Source organism: Bos indicus, chromosome 7, assembly GCF_029378745.1.
Source record: "Bos indicus isolate NIAB-ARS_2022 breed Sahiwal x Tharparkar chromosome 7, NIAB-ARS_B.indTharparkar_mat_pri_1.0, whole genome shotgun sequence".
Classification (NCBI taxonomy): domain Eukaryota; kingdom Metazoa; phylum Chordata; class Mammalia; order Artiodactyla; family Bovidae; genus Bos; species Bos indicus.
In genome coordinates this window covers 1,077,802-1,098,633 of record NC_091766.1, presented here as the reverse complement: position 1 = coordinate 1,098,633, position 20,832 = coordinate 1,077,802, and the positions used below count along the sequence as shown (strand labels likewise).

Below are 20,832 nucleotides of genomic sequence, written 5' to 3'. Positions count from 1 at the left end.
ACTCCCTGACTTCTTGACTAGGTGACCTGGTCACATGCCAGGTGGGGGCTCAGCAGCTCCATGACCCATTTGCTCCAGGTCCAGAAATGTGGCTCAGTGTGTGAAGGGCAGAGTGAGAGCCCACTGGAGGACCTCCTATAGGCTGTGGGTCCTCCCCGACTCCATCACTAGTCACCCAAACAAGCGAGGCATCTGACCTCACACACGGCTGTCAGTATCCACTCACTGAAGCTCACCAAATACCTACTGTGCACCAGCAAGTTTCAGCAGGATATGGGGTCTATGGCATGGAAATGGCCCCCAAGTCCCCCTCCTGACCTGTGGTCACTGCGTTCCTGGGCCTGAATTGGGACACTGCCCTGCATCCTGGCAGAAAGTCACTAGTGAGAGAGGTGAAGTGGATGTGAATACACAGGGTATACCAATGTGTTTATACCAACTCTAAAATTTACAATGTACTGTACAAGTGGTCACGTGCGTGACTCAAATTTGTCCTACTGACCGGCGTCATAGCTCTCACCAGGAAGCTATCCTGATACCAGCAGGATGCTGAAAGGGTATACACAGGGCTACAGAAACCAGCCCATCTCAATGGGCAGGACTGGGTCCATTAGTAAAATGGCAGGGGCCACAAGTGGGCTGTGGCTCCTCTCATGTCTGCTGGAGATATGAAGGCTCCCAGGTCACCTGGAGACAGGCTAGGTGTCTACCTCCGTGGCGAGGGTGAGACCGTAGCCACCCAACCTCTTGGATCATTGCCGAGGACAGACAGATTGACCAGCAATGTGACCACCACTGTTCTGAAGGCAGGGCTCCCGAGGCACGTGCCCCTCATATGTTTGGAGGCCCTGGGCCCTTCCGGGGCTGAGGTTTCACAAAAGGTGGAGAAAGTTCGCCTGGGCCGTGTGGTCTCTGTGGCAGGTGGCAGGCCACAGGATCCCAGTTTGCAAAGCAGTGACGCATCAATGCCTCCTACTCCCACTAGGCTGGCTGGGGCAGGCAGGGCTGCAGAAGGCTGGCTTCCTCTCTTCCTCTCCCTCCTCCTCCTCCTCCAGCTCAGTGCCTCTCACGTCTTCCCCAGAATAGAAGACCTGCAGATTTAAACATGCTGAGGGTGGTGAGAACCTGCTGGCCTGGCCTGTGGTTATACACCCGCTGTGACCCCCACCCCAGAGGGGCATGTGCCATCTTTGTGGCTCAGTCCTCAGAGCCCACTGCTGCTCCTCCTTTCTGACCTTGTTCAGCTGTATTAACAGGCTGAACAAGAAGAGATGGTACGTGTCTAACTTTCTAGCATGAGTGTGGACTGGGGATCCAGGCCCTGGGGCACACACCTCAGCTGCCCACGAGGCAACCTCAAGCTCTGGGGGGTCACGGTCCTCACCTCTTCTCCATACCCCAGTGCTTGAGTTCCTCCCTAACCTCTAAGACCCTGGTCTGACCTGCCCCCACCCCCACGGAGGGCCTCCCAGGAGGCTGACAACCTCCTGGTATGGTTGAAGTCCCTCAGCTCTGACTTGGCCCCAAGCGTCCGACCCCTCCCTCTACCCTGCCCTCCCACCCCCCAACCTTGTCTTGGCACATAGACTCACCTTAGAGATTTCCACCTCTCTTTTTCTGTTTGGTTCTCTGGGCTCTCACTTTCATAAGAAGCCAAATAAAGACCTAATCAGAAAATGAAGTGATATTATGCATTTATGATCATTGATAATAACCTCTTCTATACTCAACAGTCTCACGTGCTTTTTGTTTTTGAATTAATTTGTCATTGGGATGTAACTGCAGATTCACATGCAATTGTAAGAAGTAATACAGGGAGGTCCATGCACCTTTTACCCAGTGTCTCCCAACAGTAACCAATTGCCAAACTATAGGACGAGATTATCACCAGGATATTGGTGTTAACATAGTCAAGGTGCAGAACATCCCATCACCACAGGGATCCCTCATGCTGCCCTTTTACAGCCACACCCAGCTCCCTTCCAGCCCCACTCCTTCCTTAATCCCTGACCACCATTAATCTGTTCCCTGTATCTTTATTTTGACATTTCAAGAATGTTATATAAATGGAATCACGCAGTATGTAACCTTTTGGGATTGGCTCTTTTCACTCTGTAACTCTCTGGAGATTCATCCATGCTGTAGTGTGTATCAGTGTGGTTCATTCCTTTTTGTAGCTGAATAGTATTCCATACCATACTTTGTTTAACCATTCACCCACTGAAGGCCATCTGGGTGGTTTCCAGTCTTTGGCTGTAACAAATTAAGCTTCTGTAAACATCGGTGTATGAGTTTTTGTGAAAACATGTAAACATTCATTTCTCTGGAATAAACACATGCCCAAGAGAATAACTGCCGAGTCATATGGTAGTTGCATATTTAGTTTTATAAGAAACTCTTTGTCTGGTTCTACATTCTGAAGATTTTCTCTTGCTTCCCTTTTTTTTCCCTAAAAGTTTTATAGTTTTACATTCAAGCCTGTGATCCATTTTGAGTTAATTTCTGTATAAAATGTGAGGCTTAGGTTGAAGTTCATTTTTTGCCCTGTGGATGTCCGGATACACTTGCATCATTTGTTGTGAAGACTATCTTTCCTTCACTGAATTGTTTTTGCACTTTTGTCAAAAATCACTTGGAATATTCGTGTGGGTCTCTCTCTGGGTTCTCTGTTATCTATTTAAATACTGAATAGCCTTGCATCTCTGGAATAAGTCATGATACATAATTATTTTTATATATTGCTGAATTGTATTTGCTAGTATTTTCTGAAGGATTTTCTGCATCTGTATACATGAGGGACATCAGTCTGTATTATCTGTACTGTTTGTCTGATTTTGACATCATAATATTAGCTTTATGAGCAACCTGGGAAGTTCCCTCCTCTTCATTCTTTTTCTGAAGGAGATGGTACAGAGTCAGTGTTATTTCTTTAAATATCTGGTAGACTTCTCTAGTATAACCATATGGGCTCAGATACTCCATTTTGGAGTGCTTTTAAATGAAAAACTCAGTTTTCTTAATAGCTATAGGCTATTCAAATTATCTATTTTATGTTGAATTGTGGAAGTTTGTGTTTTTTGAGAAATTGGTCCATTTCATCTAAATTGTCAAATTTACATGCATATAGTTGTTCATAGTATTTCCTTATGAGTCTTTTGATGTTGGCAGAGTCTGTAGTGATACTCTGGTTCATTCCCAATATTAATAATTTCTGTCTTTCTCTCATTTTTCTTTGTCAAGATGTTCTTTGCTAGAGGATGGAAATTTTATTAAGAACAAGCTCTTTAATTAACTTTTTAAAATTGTTCTGTTTTCCATTTCATTGATTTCTGCTCTCTTGTGCTCTTATTTCTTTCCTTCTGCTGACTTTTGGTTTATTTTGCTCCTCTTTTTCTAGGTTCTTGGAGTGGGAACTGAGATGATTGATTCAAGGTGTTTCATTTTTTCTCATGTATACATTCCATGCTGTAAAATTCTCTCAGCCCTTCTTTAGCTATGTCCCACAAATTTTGATAGCATTTCCATTTAGTTCAATTATTTTTTATTTCCCAGAGACGTCTTAACTCATGGATTATTTAGAAGGATGTTATTTAGATTCTAAGCATTTGGAGATTTTCCTGTTATCTTCTGTTATTGATTTCTAGTTGATTCTGTTGTGATCAGAGAATATATGCCATATGATTTCAGTTATTTAAATTTGTTGCACTTTGTCTTATGTAGCTTAGGATATGGTTTATCTTGGTATATGTTCTATGGGCAATTGAAAAAAATGTGTATTCTGCTGTAGTTATATGGAATGGTTTATAAATGCCCATTGGATCCTCTTGGATGGTATTGGTGAGTTCTGCTTTGTCTTTGCTGATTTCCTCCCTAGTTGTTATATCAGTTGTTAAGAGAGGGTGTTGAAGTCACCAATTATATTAATACTTGTGGATCTACTTATTTCTCCTTTCAGTTCTATTGAGTTTTGCTTCATAAACATTGTTGCTTGGTGGAGACACATTTAGGATTGCTACATCTTCTTGGGGGACCGACCATGTTATTATTACATAATGTTCCAAATAGAAAAAGGAGTACATCAAGGCTGTGTGTTGTCACCCTGCTTATTTAACTTATATGCAGAGTACATCATGGGAAACGCTGGGCTGGAGGAAGCACAAGCTGGAATCAAGATTGCTGGGAGAAATATCAATAACCTCAGATATGCAGATGACACCACCCTTATGGCAGAAAGTGAAGAGGAACTACAGAGCCTCTTGATGAAAGTGAAAGAGGAGAGTGAAAAAGTTGGCTTAAAGCTCAACATTCAGAAAATGAAGATTATGGCATCTGGTCCCATCACTTCATGGGAAATAGATGGGGAAACAATGGAAACAGTTGCTGACTTTATTTTTGGGGCTCCAAAATCACTGCAGATGGTGATTGCAGCCATGAAATTAAAAGATGCTTACTCCTTGGAAGGAAAGTTATGACCAACCTAGACAGCATATTAAAAAGCAAAGACATTACTTTGTCAACAAAGGTCCATCTAGTCAAGGCTATGGTTTTTCCAGTAGTCATGTATGGATGTGAGATTTGGACTATAAAGAAAGCTGAGCTTGGAAGAATCGATGATTTTGAACTGTGGTGTTGGAGAAGACTCTTGAGAGTCCCTTGGACTTCAAGGAGATCCAACCAGTCCATCCTAAAGGAGATCAGTCCTGGGTGTTCATTGGTAGGACTGATGTTGAAGCTGAAACTCCAATACTTTGGCCACCTGATGTGAAGAGCTGACTCATTTGAAAAGCCTCTGATGCTGGGAAAGATTGAGGGCAGGAGGAGAAGGGGACGACAGAGGATGAGATGGTTGGATGACATCACCAACTTGATGGACATGGGTTTGGGTGGACTCCAGTAGTTGGTGATGGACAGGGAGGCCTGCCATGCTGTGGTTCACGGGGTCACAAAGAGTCAGACACGACTGAGCAACTGAACTGAACTGAATGTTCCTCTCTGGAAATTTTCTTTGCTCTGAAGCAATTTATCTTATAGTAATACTGCCATTTCTGCTTTTTTTTTTTGATTAATGTTTTCCCATCATTTTACTTTTTAACCTGTCTATATCATTATATTTGAAAATGAGTTTCATGTAGACAGCATATAGTTGGGTCACATTTTTAATTTACTCTGCCAATCTCTGTATTTGGATCACTTATGTTAATATAATTATTGATATGTTAGAGCTTAAGTTTGCCTGTTTATTTATTTACTCATGTATTGTTTTCTTTTTGTTCTGTGTTTTGTGTTTCTTCTTTTCTCATGGATTCCTTGAACAGTTTCTAGAATCCCATTTTGACTGATCTACAGTAAGTTCCTAAAGGATATTTTCACTGGATATAAAATTATGGGTTGATAGTTGTTTCCTTTCAGCACTTGAAAAATGTGCCACTGCCCCTGGCTGTGGTATCTGATGACGAACCTGATGTCTTTGAATTGTTTTTCTCCTGTAGGTACTGTCATTTCCCTCTCGGGACTTTCAAGATTGTTTTTTTTTTTCTTTAGTTTCCAGATGTTTGATTATGATATGTCTCGGTATAGGTTCTTTTGGTTTATCCCGTTTGGGATTCACTCAGCTTCTTGAATCTGTAGGTCTGTGTCTTTTCCACGTAGGGAAATTTCTTGCCATTACGTCTGTGAGTACTTTTCAACCTTACCCAGCCTGTCCTTTCCTTCCCAGACTCTGATCACACAAGTGCTACATCTTTTGTTACAGTCCCACTGGCCCCTCGGGCTTGGCTCAGTCGATTTTTTCTCTGTAGTTAAGACTGTATAGTTTCTATTGTTCTGCCTTTCAGCTCACTGGTTCTTCCCTCTGTTCTCTCCATTATGCGATTGAACCCATCCGTTCAGTTTTCTTATTTCAGTTGTTGCATTTTTCAATTCTAAAATTTCCATTTGACTTTTCCGTATATATTCTATGTCTCTGCTGAGATTTTCTCTATTTTCTCTCGTTTCAGGGAGCTGACTGGATTGCCAGCATGTCCTGTCAGGAGAGGTCCGATGGGACTGAGGGCAGGGCCAGGCTTTTGTCAGCGGCTTCGACCATCCTAACTGGGGCCCAATACATCTTATGTTCCTTTTCTTGATTTTCTCAGCCTTATTTTGTGTGTGTGTGTGTGTGTGTGTGTGTGTGTGTGTGTCGGGGGTGGAGGGTGGAGGGAAGGATAGGAAGAAAGGAGGGTCAAAATGGAAGATGCTTCCCTCTAAGGGCAGTCCAGAAGGGCCAGGATTTTACTTGTATGTTCATGGCAGTCTGTCTGACTGGCAGTTAGCAGACTCTCTAGAAATATTGTTGACTAAAGGAGTGAATGGAATGCACCCCCAAACCTCTCCTCTTCCTGCCCCTAGACTCTCCCCACCTCTCTCCTAATTGCCTGTGACATTTTATTGCCCACGTTCTACTAATGACAATAATCATTAGTAGGTTGAATAATGGCCCCAGAGATACAGGTCTTAATCCCCTGAATATGGTCCAAAGGGACTTCACAAATATGATTTAGTTAAGGATCTAGAGATGAGGAGATTATCTATCCTGGATTATCTGGGTGGGTCCTAACTGCAATCACAAGTATCCTTAAAAGAGGGAAAGAGGGAGACTTAACTTCAGAAGGCAATATGATGGTGGAAGCAGAGGCTGGTATAAGAAAGCATAATGAAGAAGGGGCCACAAACCAAGGAATTCAGGCAGGCAGCCACAAGAAGTTGTAAACGGCCAGGAAATGGATTTCCCCCCAACACTTTCAGAAATAACCAGTTCTGCCAACACCTCGATTTCAGCACAGTAGAACTGATTTCAGGCTTGCTAACTTCTGTAGTCATAAGAGGACAAATTTGTGTTGTTCTGAGCCACCAAATCTGTGGTGATCTGTCACATCAATAAGAAATGAATACAACTAGTATTGATTGAATGTAGCCCTGTGGGCTTTACTGGTCCCCATCAGTTAATTCTCACCATGGCCCTAGGAAGTAGTTTCTCTCATTACCCAACTTTATAGATGCAATAGGTGCCAGTAGGTAACACTGCTTCTGGGGTGGGAGCACCCAGGCTGGTGAGCTTATCATTATGTGTGGTAGGGGAGACTCCAGACATGGGTGAGATCCGCCCCCCTCAAATTTACTAACTTCAAAATATAAAAAATAAAATGGCCAAATTGAAAATATTAATTCAGAAGCAAGTCACTAAAAAATTCTTTCCCTTAATTTTTTATTTTTGGCAGATGATGTTTTCCTGAGCACGGGTGTGGGTCCATGTGTAGAAGGCCTGCCATGATGAGGATCAGGCCTCCTGTGGGCTAAGCAGGGTCCTCCCAGCGTGGTCCCATGACATCCTGCATCCAGAAAGCAGCTCACCATGGGGCCACACTGTCCCTGCGAAGGTCATCAACTCAGCCCCAGATGACTGCTTCTCCATTACTTTCTCTTTCTGGAGGAGGCAGCTCCGGGAGTATACTCAGTAAATTCATAAGCAAATCTGTTGTATCTGACAAATGATCAGATGGAAATGCTAACCTATTTAAGGGGACGGATATCAACAGTGCTTGGGAGAATGGATGCCTCATTTCATGACGGTGTGTATTACACATGCACACATATGTACATGAGTACTCACACTGCATACATACATACACACGCAGACACCAGCTGTGAAAAGACCCACAGTCAGCCTGGTGCTTTACCATCCCCACATGAGCCCTGGGAGGGCTGTTTTTATCACCATGCCCACTTTCCTGATGAGGGAATTAGGGTCAAACATCGTTCAGATTTACAAGGTCCAACAGCGTCCAAACTGTGCCCAGGGAGCAGCCTGACCTTGGGGCCACAACCTGCATCTCCCCAGGCCTTGTCCTGTGCTCTGGGGGCAGCAATTATCCAGTTGGGGGATGCCGTCTTCTCTGCTTCCTCCCAGAACCAGCACACTTGGGTGTGGCGCATCCCTGCTCACAGCAAGGGCCCTGAACAGTGATGTGACTAAGAGACCTCCCACGAGTTTCACGGCTGAGGGCAAGGGAGGCCAGGGGCTGCCTTACCATCCTCGCTGAAGATGGGGGCAGTGTGCAGGTAGTGGGTGATGCTGAGGTCTTGCTCGAAGGGACACTCCACTTGTTTCCAGGTGATGAACTCTCCTACTTGCTTGGCCAGCTCCAGAAATTTCTGCCAACGACATAGAGACATAAAGTGTAGGCGCCCTTAGTGCCTGGAGGTCAGAGTTGGCCCTGGCTCGTCCTCTCTCATCACTCCCAGTGAGGCCTGCTTCTAGGGTGGGCAGAGTGGATCACGGGGCAGAAAATGACAGTCACTCATCAGGAAATCTGGATGCTGGTCATCTCTCTTTATTCTCTGTGAAGAATTTGCTACACCCAATACCTAAGGCTCATCCCCCTTTCTTGTCTTGGGGAAAGGGCAGTCCTGGGCTACGGCCATCAGCAGGCAGTGCATTACTAGAGGTGACTACTGCTTTAGTTTCGTTCTGCTTATTTTTGTGGTTATCTCAACTTATGGCAACTGATATATCCCTACTTACAGTAAGTCTGAGATGTAAATGCATTTAAATAAATGTATTTAAATAAAATTTAACTCATTGAAGTAGAATTTTGAGTAAAATTTAAATACATTTATTTAAAATTTTAAAATCTGCTAACTTAAAGAAGGCTTTTTAAATACAAAGTTGTGACTGGGTGAGAACCTCACTCTGTGGCTTCCTCTGATCAGCCTTGGTGTCTGCCTCTAGCCCCCACTACCCACACCCAGGGATCTGCGGCCACTTAAGTACCTTGCCTTCTTGTTCAACCACCCACCCTTCCTCCTAGGCCCTGGTTATAAGGACCAATTCAAGAAAGACAAAAGACAGGGTGTGCACTGTGAACTCCCTGGCCCCTTAGCCCCTGTGGTCTCCCAAGCCCAGCCTCTTCCTTGTTGCCTGCAGCCTGGACTGTTCCCCTGGGATGCGGCACCCAGGCCACCTGCTGGACTGGGCTTCGTCCAGCTATGCCCAGCCCTCAGGGGTCATCAGGCCTGTGGGTAGCATGTGAAGACCTGCTGGGGTGTCCAGGTGAGGCCACAGCAGAGGCAGCTCCAGGTGAGAGAGTCCAGGCATTCGCTGTGGGCTCTGTCAGCAGCAGGTAGCGGCGGAGCCCTTGGCCAGCCCTGCTGCATGTCCACGCCTCCCAGGCCCTCTGTGTGGTCATGGTGGAAGCCCTGTCCCATGGTGGGAGAGACTGAGACTGGACAGAGTGAGGGTCCAACCCAGAACTGCTACCACTTGGAGAATGAGTGGGGCTGTACCAGGGTAGGGCTGGCCCACTTGCAGGAGAAAAGCCCCTGCTTTCCTGTGGATTGGGAGTCACTGCTCATGCGATGCTCTGTCTGACTCAGTGACCATCTGCTATCACTAGCCTGTGCCCTTGGGACTCCTCTTCCATTGCTCCCCTTCCATGCCCAGCCCACAAGCCACTTTGAGACACATGTGCTGCCTGAGTCTGTGTGTCGGGTCAAGACACGGAGTGGATCAGCCTGGCCTTGCTTCTAAAGAGCTTGGGGACTTGAGTGCTGTGACTGATGGATAACAGCCCACTATGTAAGGGCCTCCCTCTGCCTGTGAGGTCAGTGGGGGCTTCCTGGAGGAGGGAAGAACACTTGAGCTGCCAGTGATGTTATCTGCAGAGGGAGAGGAAGTCTTTATTTCCTTCTTTCCACTTTGCCTGATCACTTCCTCCTGCTGCTAAGGGCCCGTCCTTTGGAAGGCCTCTCCTGACCTTGAACTGTGCTCCTATGCGGCTCCTGTCACAGCACCTCGTCAGTTGTCACCATGGGTCTGCACGGCTCTCTCTCTCACCAGCCTGATGCTTCTTAAGGACTGAAAATTATGCTACTTCACCTGTGCTGGGCACAAGGCCTCTACAGAGTGGGGATCCACGTGATCATGAGCCTCAGTTTCTTCCTGCAGAAGATGCAGAGGGACCCCAACAGTCCCACCCTGATGCTGGCTGCAAACTGCTGCACTCCGCCTCAGAGCCCTACATTAATCCAACCACTCGGGGCCAGCTCGGGGAGGTCTTATCAGTCTGCCTAACTTGGTGGCAGGCCCTCCAAGGGCCTGGACCCTACCTCAAAGTTGACATGTCCGTTGGGGAGGCGGTTGGCACAGCCCTCATTTAGGAAGTAGATGTCCTTGATGAGCAGGCTGAAGAAGGGGATGACGATCTGGAAGGGAGAGGGTGCAGGTCAGCCCTTAGCTGGCCTCCCCACATTGGCTGCACAGGAGAGAGGCAGCTGTGTCAGCAGCCCCCTGCCCCAGGGCCCTCAGATACCCCCATGCAGAGGGCAGGAGAGCCTTCCCGGGCAAGGCTGCCCAGTCTCAGAGATCCACGGGTTATAGACTACTTAGTATGCACCACGGGGGCAGGCAGTGTGGAAACCACAGAGGAGGCATAAACTGGAGCCAGACTATTTTCTCCTAGGCCCCATCGGACCCCAGTGCTGATTGAGCTCCTGCTGTATACAATACCATTCCCCCTTCGTGTTGGGGCCGAGGGAAAGATGCAGAGTTTCAGTGGCCTTTGAATGTTCTCCCATCGTCTGTTGGGAGAGGCCAGTGGGAGCCTCCCCCCACGGATCACGGGTCCACAGACAGGCCTCCCCACTCATGTGCCCCAGGAGGAATGGTGTGTGCTGAGCACACTGCTAAATATAAAATAAATATTAAAAACAAGAATAAATAGATGGAAATAGAACAATTTTTTAAAAAGTTTTGGTTTTATGAATTAAAAAAATGGAATGTGAATCATCTGCTGTGAAACTCTTTGGCCTCTTTTACAAATATATTTAACAATGTGCTATTCCATGTCTTTCTTGAAGCTAAAGATCTGATCGCACCATATCAGGGCAAGGCCAGGAAACATCCCTACTCTGGCTCCTGAAGGGATGGGCTTCTGCACTCAGCCTGAGAAGGGCCAGATGTCTGTTTCACTGTCGGATGTCTTGTTTCTCCCTCCTCATTCTGCACCTGGTGACCCCAGGTGGTGCTAGTGGTAAAGAACCTGCCCGCTAGTGCAGGAGATGTAAGAGATGCGGGTTCAATCCCTGGGCGGGGAAGATCCCCTGGAGAGGGCATGGCAACCCATGCCAGTACTCTTGCCTGGAAAATCCCATGGACAGAGGAGCCTGGTGGGCTACAGTCCACAGGGTCACACAGAGTCAGACATGACTGAAGGGACTTAGCACTTAGCACAAGAAAGGAGACCAGCTGCTGACAGCTCAGACTACTGCTGGGGGTCAGTTGGGTCTACCTTATGTGTGGATTGAATTGTGCCCCTCAGAAAAGGCATGTTCATGTCCTAAAACCCAGTGCTTACAAATGGGAACTTATTTGGAGATACAGTCTTGCTATGGATGGAATTAAGTGGAGATGAGGTCATACTGGATTATGTGGGCAGGTACTTTTATAAAAAGAGGTAAATTTGGACATATACTATCTGTTTCACACAGTCATGTGAAAACAGAGACAGGTAGGAGTGATGCAGTCACTAGCCAAGGAATGCATATGGCCATCGGAAACCAGGAGAGGCAAAGAAGAATCCTTTCATAGAGCCTCCGGAGAGAGCGTGGCCCTGCCAACCTTGACTTTGGCCTCAGGCCTCTGGCACTGTGAGACAGGACATTTCTGTTGTTGTAAGCTACCTAGTTTATGTGCTGTGTTTTGCCAGCACAGGAAATAACACATCTGCTCTGCCCTCAGGCTCCAGAGCTGGGCCCGTGTGGCCAGTCCAGCTACAGCCAGCTTCCAGCCTGTCCCTCAAGTCCTGACACTTCTGGCTCAGGGAATGCCTAGATCATTCCCCATCCGAGCTGACAAGGGCTTGGAGGTGAGAAGCTGAGCACTGAGCACTCGGCACAGCATCGAAGCGTGGCTGGCTCAGCTGGGCAGGGCAGCGGGGGAAACTGAGGCCCGTGGAGTGTCAGGGCCTGGGACAAGGTCACCTAGCTAGTGACCGCTAAGCCAGGGCCAGAGCCAGGCTCACTAGGGTTTGTCGGCAACAGGAGTTTCCTGGAATGCAGAACTTGTGGTGCTAAGCCTGGGGCAGTCCCAGGCAAACTGAATTGAATCTGGGCCTCCTGCAGTACAGGCAGATTCTTTACTAACTGAGGTACAGTAGCTTATACGAGCTCATAGAATGGTAAGCAGTGGACACAGGACAGGACCAGCGGGCTCTGCTCCAGAGCCCTGTCCTGCCCTCTTCCTTACTGGGCCCAGAGGTGGGGTGGTCTCCATCCATCTGCAGCCCCTCACCGTGGTGCTGAGTTCCTAGTCCAGTTCCGGGGTGTGAGGGCTAAATGGAGTTGGAATGGGAGCCCTGCTGAGATGGATGGAGGGTGGGGATCCAGGGCAGTGGGGCTCTGGGGACAGAGGCGGCCCCTCGGGTGCCTGGTGCAGGCCTCTTGGAGGCAGGGCCGTTGGAGCGGTCCTCAGGGTGGCAGCATCTCCCATGTGGGAGAATTTTTCACCACTTCTGTGCGTCCTCACGACTGTAAACCTGTGCCCTTGTTCTCTGGACTTGAGCGGTTCCATCGGAACCCAGCTCAACACGGAGGTCACCCAGACAGACCTGTGTGGAGGGGCTTCACGACAGAGACGAGGGGAGCGGGAGGGGCGGAAGGAGCCAGCCACAGGCAGGAAGAGAGCAGAGTGAACTTCTGGCCGCAAAGTTTTGGCCTGGGGCACTGGAGGGCTGCGACAGCACCTCCAAACTTCCTCCCTTCCTCCCCTCCTTCATTTCCTCCCTCTACCTTCCTTCCAACCTCTAGCCTTCCATTCTTCCTTCCATCTTTCCTCCCTCCCCTCTTCACACCCTTCCACCCATCTATTTATCCTTCTTCCATCCATTCTTCCATTGACCCATCCATCCATCTAGCTACCAGTTAGAGCTGCTAGGGAGTGTCTTGATCTGTTTGGGGAAATGGTGAGTTCCGTATACTGGAGGCATTCAAGCAAGGTGGCATGACTATCTATTACAGGGGTTGTAGAAGGGCAGGGATTGGACCAAGTGACCTTCCAGTCCCCACCTAGGATCTCTGATACAGCTCTCCTGAGCCCAGGTGGTTCAGAGCAGGGAGGAACTCTGAGGGCCAGGTAAGCCTCTGACTTACCTTCTCCCGGCTGCTGTGGGCAGTCAGGGAGCGGTGGGCTGCCCCTCGCAGGGCTGTTCTATAGTTGCAGAAGTTGCCTGTTGGGTCCATCTGATGCTGCAAGAAGACAGGGAGGCATTTGGGCAACTGTGTCCTGGGGATGCTGGTGGCCCCCAGCAGCCCAGTAGCCTTGCTTACCTCGAGGATGAAAAACTTAGCTGTCTTCACTTTGGCCCAAGTCTTCTTCAGCCTGGAGACCGGGCTCATGTTCATGCCAGCTGGAAGAGGGATGGCTAAGCTGGGCACAGGGCCAGGCTGGCAGGGGTAGTCTGGGCTGCATAGTTTTATTGCTACACAGCTCCTCTGGGAAGCCCCCAGCTGGGTGATCCCCTAATCCTTTCAGGCTGCACCCTGATGAGGGCTGACATTTGGGGGAGCCTCAGCCTGCCAGATGAGGGGTGGGTGGGCGCCAATGGACGCTGTGTCCAGGCTGGCCTGGCTTCTGTATGTGCAGACCCCTGTCCCCACGCCCACAACATGGGCCTATACTGTGACCAGGAGCCTGCTTTGGGTCCCCACTCGCCCTGAATCTGGGTACACGCTGCCAAGCTCTCACCAAGCACATTGAAAGGGCTGGGCTTGCCTCTAAAGGGGCACCTCCCCAGGACTTCAGGGTAGGGTGGGGGAATTGGGGCCCAGCCAGCACCCACCTCCTGCTCAGAGGCACATCCTGGCTGGCGCCCCACTGCCTGGCCGTGCCCGCCCCACCCTCTCTGGGAGCACTTGCCCTGGGGGCCCCAGGCCTGGCCGGCCCACTCACAGATGATGGCCATTAGGGAATTGAAGTTGCCGATGTTGAAGCACTCCCGAGCCACGTCGATGAAGAACTCAATCACCTGGGCCCTCTGTTTCTTCTTGGCTGGCTGGGGACAGGGTACCCGAGCCTCAGTGACGAGGGGTCCCCACCCTGCGCTGACCTGCTTAGGCATCTTGCCCCTCATTAAACTTTCCAGCTGAGATGCTTTGGACCAGGGTGATCTGCAGCCTGAGGACTCAGGGTCTCACCACGCCCCGGGGGGAGGCAGCACAGAGTCCATTGCACAGAGGGTCAAGTGGAGGGTGGTGGGACTTCTGTGGGGACACATGAGCCACCTGCAACATGGGGGGCACTGGGGGCCTCTCATGTCCCCCTCCTCTCAGGCTCAGTGCCAGAATCTCTTCCCTTGGGTGCAGGAAGCAGAGCCACCTCACCTCTCTTCCCAGCACCAAACAGCCTTCACTCTGCATGGGGTGTGGTGGCCACACGGTGACCCCGAGGCCCTGTCCCCTAGCAGCCCCACCACTGCTTTCTGTCAAATGACTGTGCGACCTCACCCCCAATGCCAGCTGACTGTGTGAGACTTTGACTTCTTTGAGGACTCAGAACCAGACCATGTCCTTCTCTGGCTGAATGATGCCCGGCTTTGGGGTGAGCTCGGTCCAGGTTTTGCTCAGGTAAAGCCCCATCTCTCTTGGCTCCCAGGCCAGGGATGCGAAGTCAGAAGAGGCAGGGCTCACGGAACCCCACAGTGTCCTCTCTAAGGAGATCGCCTGCCTCCCAGATGTGCGGCGTGGTCTTTACTGCCGCTGAGAAGTGTGTTGTGTTACTGGTGGAGCTGTGGCACCTGAACCCTTCAGGGGGCTGCCACCTGAGGTCCTGCTGTGCTTTGGAGGGCAGCCGCCACAGCGATGGCGACAGTGAGCAAGCAAGGCGGACGAGCAGGCTCGACCACGGCAGGGTGTGGGCGTCCTGACGGGAGCCACTTGAGCCTCTCCCACTTTCTCGATTGCAGGCGTTGACCCCATAAACAAACCCCTTACTCCCCAAGCTCTGTCTGCTTCCAGAGAGCCCACCCCAGCACATATGCTCCCTCCAAACTGTCCCTGAGACAGGGGGCCCTGGGCTTCACCTCACAGTGGAGGAATGGACTGGGGAGAGGGCCCCGCTGCCGTGGAGGAGGCTCGGCAGGGTCTGGCTCGGCAGGGCTGAGATCCAGTGGCCAGCATGTCCAGCTCGGTGTTGCCGAATCTCCCTGCTTTCTGGGAGATGCCAGGGACCTGGACTTCAAAGGGCGATCTCCCACTTCTTAAAGTTGGATTATTTCTACCAAGTCCTGAGTGAGCCACACAGAATTCAGCTGCAGGCCAGGCTGCCCCAGGCACAGGTGGGAGAAGTGGATAGTCTACTCCCCTCTCCCTCAGTAAGCATCTCTCTGACTCCCTCTGGGACCGGCAGGTGGATTCATGCCAGGCTCTACTCAGGGGGAAATGTCTCTACAGGCAAAAGCCAGGTAACACCTGGTGTCCCAGAGGGTGCCCAGCCTGGCTCTGGGCTAGGAGACAGATGGGCTCATCATGGCCTTCTGGTTCCCCCCCAGGGGGACTCCTCTCCAGCCCCGGCCAACTTTGGCCATGCCAGCTCAGGGTCTACGCACCATGCAGATCTCCGTAGCCACGAGGTAGCACAGTCTGTTGAACCATTTCACGTAAGCTTCCAGGTTGTTAGTCTTGTCACTGAAACAAGGCTAAGAAAGACACAAGAATCACGCTCAGACTTTTTGTCTGTAACTTTTTGAACATGAATAACTTTTTAAAAGTCAGCCATCATCATTATAGACGATCTCAGAAACGTCAAAACCTCAAAACCATCCACAAATATCAGTGATTTGACATATCCTTCTAGTTATATTTTCTATACACCTAAAGATGTAACTTAATGTATGTATATATCATATACCCCTACACACAGTTAATGCTCATTACTCATAAATTTCGTGTTTGCTTCCTAAAATTTCATTTCATTTGTAACCTCCAAATTCACACTCACATCAATTCTTGGTCATCTGTGGACATGCACAGAGCGGCAAGACGTTTGTCACCCAGCACGCCTGTGAGTTCCCAGCTGAGGTTGAGCTGATGCCCTGACTTCTGGTTTCGGCTTCTGTACTGTAAACAAGTGTCCTTTTCCTAATCTACTTAGTGTTATTTTTTGCATTTTCGTGATGTTTGTTGGTGACTTCACTGGTCAGAGTGGCCCCAAGCACAGAGATGGAACCCTCCAGCACAGCGCTGCCATGCTGCCTCACGTTCCTAAGCACACGGAGGCTGACATGTGCCCTAAGGAAGAAAATATGTGTCTGACAAGCTTCATTCAGACGTGCGTTGTAGTACTGTTGGCCATGAATTCAGTGTTACTGAATCAACAATATAAGGGCTCATTAAACAGAAACACACACAAATCAAGGTTATATATTGACTGGTTGGTGAAAAGGCTGTGATGAGATGCTCGCAAGGAACCTAATCTTGTATTTTCCTTAGGAGTAAGGACTCAGAATTTGCCAATTCAGTGTTCATGATGACTATAGGATATAAGGATGACAAATAATGAGGATCAGTCATATGTATGTACGTTTCTATCTATAACTATATATTTCCATATTTTCCCACATGAACGTTCTCATGTGCTATCAAATGTCCTTTAGAAACATAATTTAAAAAATGGAAACATAATTTTATAAATCCAAATCAGTGTATCACAATTTCAGAGAATCCAAAAGAAGCAAAGAAAGAAAAAAGAATAGGTAAAGAAGGCAAGGTACGACAGAAGACGGTAAAAACAAATCCACACAGATCAGAAATTACTCTACATGGATTTGTTTAGTCATTAATTAAAAAAAAAATCCAACCGCCTGTTATTTTCAAGAGCTACATCCCAAACACAGGGATATAAATAAAAATAGAAAAATACGCATGATAAATATCACATATCTATCTTAATATTAGACAAAATAGACTTTGCTGCTGCTAAGTCGCTTCAGTCGTGTCCGACTCTGTGCGACCCCATAGACGGCAGCCCACCAGGCTCCCCCGTCCCTGGGATTCTCCAGGCAAGAACACTGGAGTGGGTTGCCATTTCCTTCTCCAATGCATGAAAGTGAAAAGCGAAAGGGAAGTCGCTCAGTCGTGTCCAACTCTTCGTGACCCCATGGACTGCAGCCCACCAGGCTCCTCCATCCATGGGATTTTCCGGGCCAGAGTACTGGTGTGGGGTGCCATCCCCAAAAAAAGACTCTAAGGCAAGAAGCATTGAAGAGTTTAAAGGGTAACTGTATAAAGATAACATTTTTGAGTTATTGAGAATATAGCATGAGTTTAAATTTGTCTGTACCTAATAGCATAGCTTCAAATTATGAAGGCAGAAATAATCCAAAAACGTAAATTCCTTATAAGGAGGAAATTAAGAACGCCTATTCATTAAAAGACACAGTAATGAGAATGAAAGGCAAAGCAATCAACCAGGGGAAGAAAATTTGCAGTACATCTAACTGACAAGGGATAATTAACTAGTACATATTTTAAATACTCACACAAAACTCTTAAAAATCCTTAAGAAAAAAGACAAATCAGTAATAGAAAACTGCAGGAAAATTAGGGACAGGCATTTCATAGAAGAGAAAACAAGAAGGTCCAAAACACATGAAAAGATGCTCCATTTAACAGTCTGACAAAAATTAAAGTTTGACAACTTCAAGTGTCAGTGAGGCCGTGGAGCAAGAATAACTCCCTGGTGGCAGTGTAAATGGATACAGCCTCACTAGGCATCGTCTGTGACTGACGCAGGGCAGGCAGTGGTTCCGTTCACAGGTATATCCTAGAGCAACATCTCAAAGCGTCGTCCCTGGGCTCCTGGGGGCCTCCAGGACCCTTTCAGGAGGTCCACGAGGGCAAACCTATCTTCGTATTCATAAAATATTCCTGCCTTTTCACTGTCTTAACATTTGCGCTCCTACATAATAGAACGATGGGTAAAATTACTGCTTCCTTAGCCTGAACTGAGACAGAAGCCCCAAATGACCCCAAATGATACCATTGTGTTCTTCACTACTACATATTCACAGTAAAAGAAAAAAAGTGAGTGTGACTTAAGGATGTTCTTGAGAACATAAACTTCAGTTTTATTAAATCTCAACCCTTGAGTGTAGGTCTTTTTCATATTCTGTGTGACAGAACGGGAGTGCCGTCATCTGTTGGCATCCTTAGGTGAATGGGTCCACCACCCCTCCTGGATACCAAAATCTGAGGATGCTCAAGTTCCTTATGTAAAATGGCACAGTATTTGCACAAACTCATGCACATTCTCCTGCATACTTTAAATCACCTCTAGTTTACTTATAATACCCAATACAATCTAAAAACTATGTAAATAGGTGCCTGGTACACAGCAAATTCAAGTTTTGTTTTTTTAGAACTTTCTTGAATTTTAATTTTTTCTAATCACTAATTTTAATTAATTAATTTAATTAATTACTAATTTTAATTAATTAATTAACTAACTAATTACTTTTTTCTAATTACTAATCTGAGAGTGGTGTGATCTGCGGTTGTAGAACCTGCAGGTGTGCAGGGAGGACTGTAGACGGGGGTGCTTCTGCTGTGCACACAGGTCTCATGCTGCTCTTGTGGAAGTGCACTGGTGCACCTGACGTGAGCTGAACTTTACCCACGGAGCACCACTTTACCTGAAAAAAGACTGGCCCACATGGTTACGCACATTTCAGTATTTGGCTGATGCTTCCTTTAAATCAATTAAAATGATCCTGTAACTTCAAGGTAAACAATTGATAGTATTTGTTGCCAAGGATAAAATTCAAGTTTTCAAGAGAAAATTGGGAACCTAAAAAACATGTATCGCCTCTAGAGCCTGACAGGTTCCCAATACTTAAGAACTTTTTTGGATGATATTAGTAGTGAATATATACAATGAATATAATTTAAAAATATGATCTAATGAAATATGTCAACATTCAGAAGATCTGCTTGATTAGGTGAACCCATATTTTCCAAATGGCCAATATATGTCAAAATTGTACATGGGCAAAAAGATCCATTCAAGACGCGTGGTTTAGTTGCTCAGTCGTGTCCAACTTTTGTAGCCTCAGCCTCCTCTGTCCATGGTATTTTCCAGGCAAGAATACTGAAGTGGGTTGCCATTTCAAGATGGACCAATGACTTTAATGTGATGGAGTTCAGATTCCAAACTACAATTAATTGTAAAAAATTATTCCTTGTTGAGTTTTAGTGTAGTATCAAATAAGAATATTCACAATTATTTGAAAAGGCTGTAATATACTCCTTCTTTTTCCAACTACATATTTGTATGAGGAAGTTGGATTTTCAATCACAATAATGTTACGTCAAGAGATTGAAAGCAAATTAAGAGAATTCAGCTGTCTTCTATTGCCAGTCATTAGAGAGAGGTTTTTCAAATAGCTATGAAAAGAAGAGAAGCGAAAGGCAAAGCAGATAAGGAAAGATATACCCATTTGAATGCAGAGTTCCAAAGAATAGCAAGGAGAGATAAGAAAGCCTTCCTCAGTGATCAGTGCAAAGAAATAGAGGAAACCAATAGAATGGGAAAGACTAGAGATCTCTTCAAGAAAATTAGAGATACCAAGGGAACATTTCATGTAGAGATGGGCACAATAAAGGACAGAAATGGTATGGACCTAACAGAAGCAGAAGATATCAAGAAGAGGTGGCAAGAATACACAAAAGAACTGTACAACAAAGATCTTCATGACACAGATAATCATGATGGTGTGATTACTCACCTAGAGTCAGATATTCTGGAATGCGAAGTCAAGTGGGGCTTATGAAGCATCACTATGAACAAAGTTAGTGGAGGTGATGGAATTCCAGTTGAGCTATTTCAAAACCTAAAAGATGATGCTGTGAAAGTGCTACACTCAATATGCCAGCAAATTTGGAAAACTCAGCAGTGGCAACAGGACTGGAAAAAGTCAGTTTTCATTCCAATCCCAAAGAAAGGCAATGTCAAAGAATGCTCAAACTACCACACAATTGCACTTATCTCACATGCTAGCAATGGAGAAGGCAATGGCACCCCACTCCAGTACTCTTGCCTGGAAAATCCCATGGATGGAAGAGCCTGGTAGGCTGCAGTCCTTGGGGTCGCTAAGAGTCAGACACGACTGAGTGACTTCACTTTAACTTTTCACTTTTATGCATTGGAGGAGGAAATGGCAACCCACTCCAGTGTTCTTGCCTGGAGAATCCCAGGGATGGCAGGGCCTGGTGGGCTGCCATCTATGGGATCGCAGACACATCTATGGGAGTCAGACACGACTGAAGTGACTTAGCAGCAGCAGCAGCAGCAGCACATGCTAGCAAAGTAATGCTCAAAATTCTCCAAGCCAGGCTTCAATAGTACGTTAACTGTGAACTTCCAGATGTTCAAGCTGGCTTTAGAAAAGGCAGAGGAACCAGAGATCAAATTGCCAACATCCGCGGATCATTGAAAAAGCAAGAGTATTCTAGAAAAACATCTAATTCTGCTTTATTGACTATGCAAAAGCCTTTGACTGTGTGGATCACAACAAACTGGAAAATTCTTAAAGAGATGGGAATACCAGACCACCTGACCTGCCTCCTGAGAAATCTGTATCCAGGTCAGGAAGCAACAGTTAGAACTGGACATGGAACAACAGACTGGTTCCAAATAGGGAAAGGAGTATATCAAGGCTGTATATTGTCACCCTGCTTATTTAACTTACAAGCAAAGTACATCATGAGAAATGCTGGACTGGATGAAGCACAAGCTGGAATCAAGAT

The 20,832-nt window shown here is 47.1% G+C and overlaps 1 protein-coding gene across 2 annotated transcripts in view; it reads right to left on the bottom strand.

Annotated features, from left to right (window-relative positions):
- Positions 1–398: 398 nt before the first annotated feature.
- RASGEF1C (RasGEF domain family member 1C) overlaps positions 399–20,832 on the bottom strand; it is a 134,498-nt gene continuing 114,064 nt past the window's right edge. For both annotated transcript variants that reach the window (XM_070792316.1, XM_070792317.1), the window contains 8 exons: positions 15,636–15,725; positions 13,982–14,084; positions 13,360–13,439; positions 13,183–13,278; positions 10,144–10,239; positions 8,067–8,190; positions 1,593–1,665; positions 399–1,091 (listed from right to left, as the gene is read on the bottom strand). In XM_070792316.1, coding sequence (XP_070648417.1) covers positions 1,067–1,091; positions 1,593–1,665; positions 8,067–8,190; positions 10,144–10,239; positions 13,183–13,278; positions 13,360–13,439; positions 13,982–14,084; positions 15,636–15,725 — 687 coding nt within the window. In that variant the 3' untranslated portion in view covers positions 399–1,066. The remainder of the gene's footprint in view (positions 1,092–1,592; positions 1,666–8,066; positions 8,191–10,143; positions 10,240–13,182; positions 13,279–13,359; positions 13,440–13,981; positions 14,085–15,635; positions 15,726–20,832) is intronic.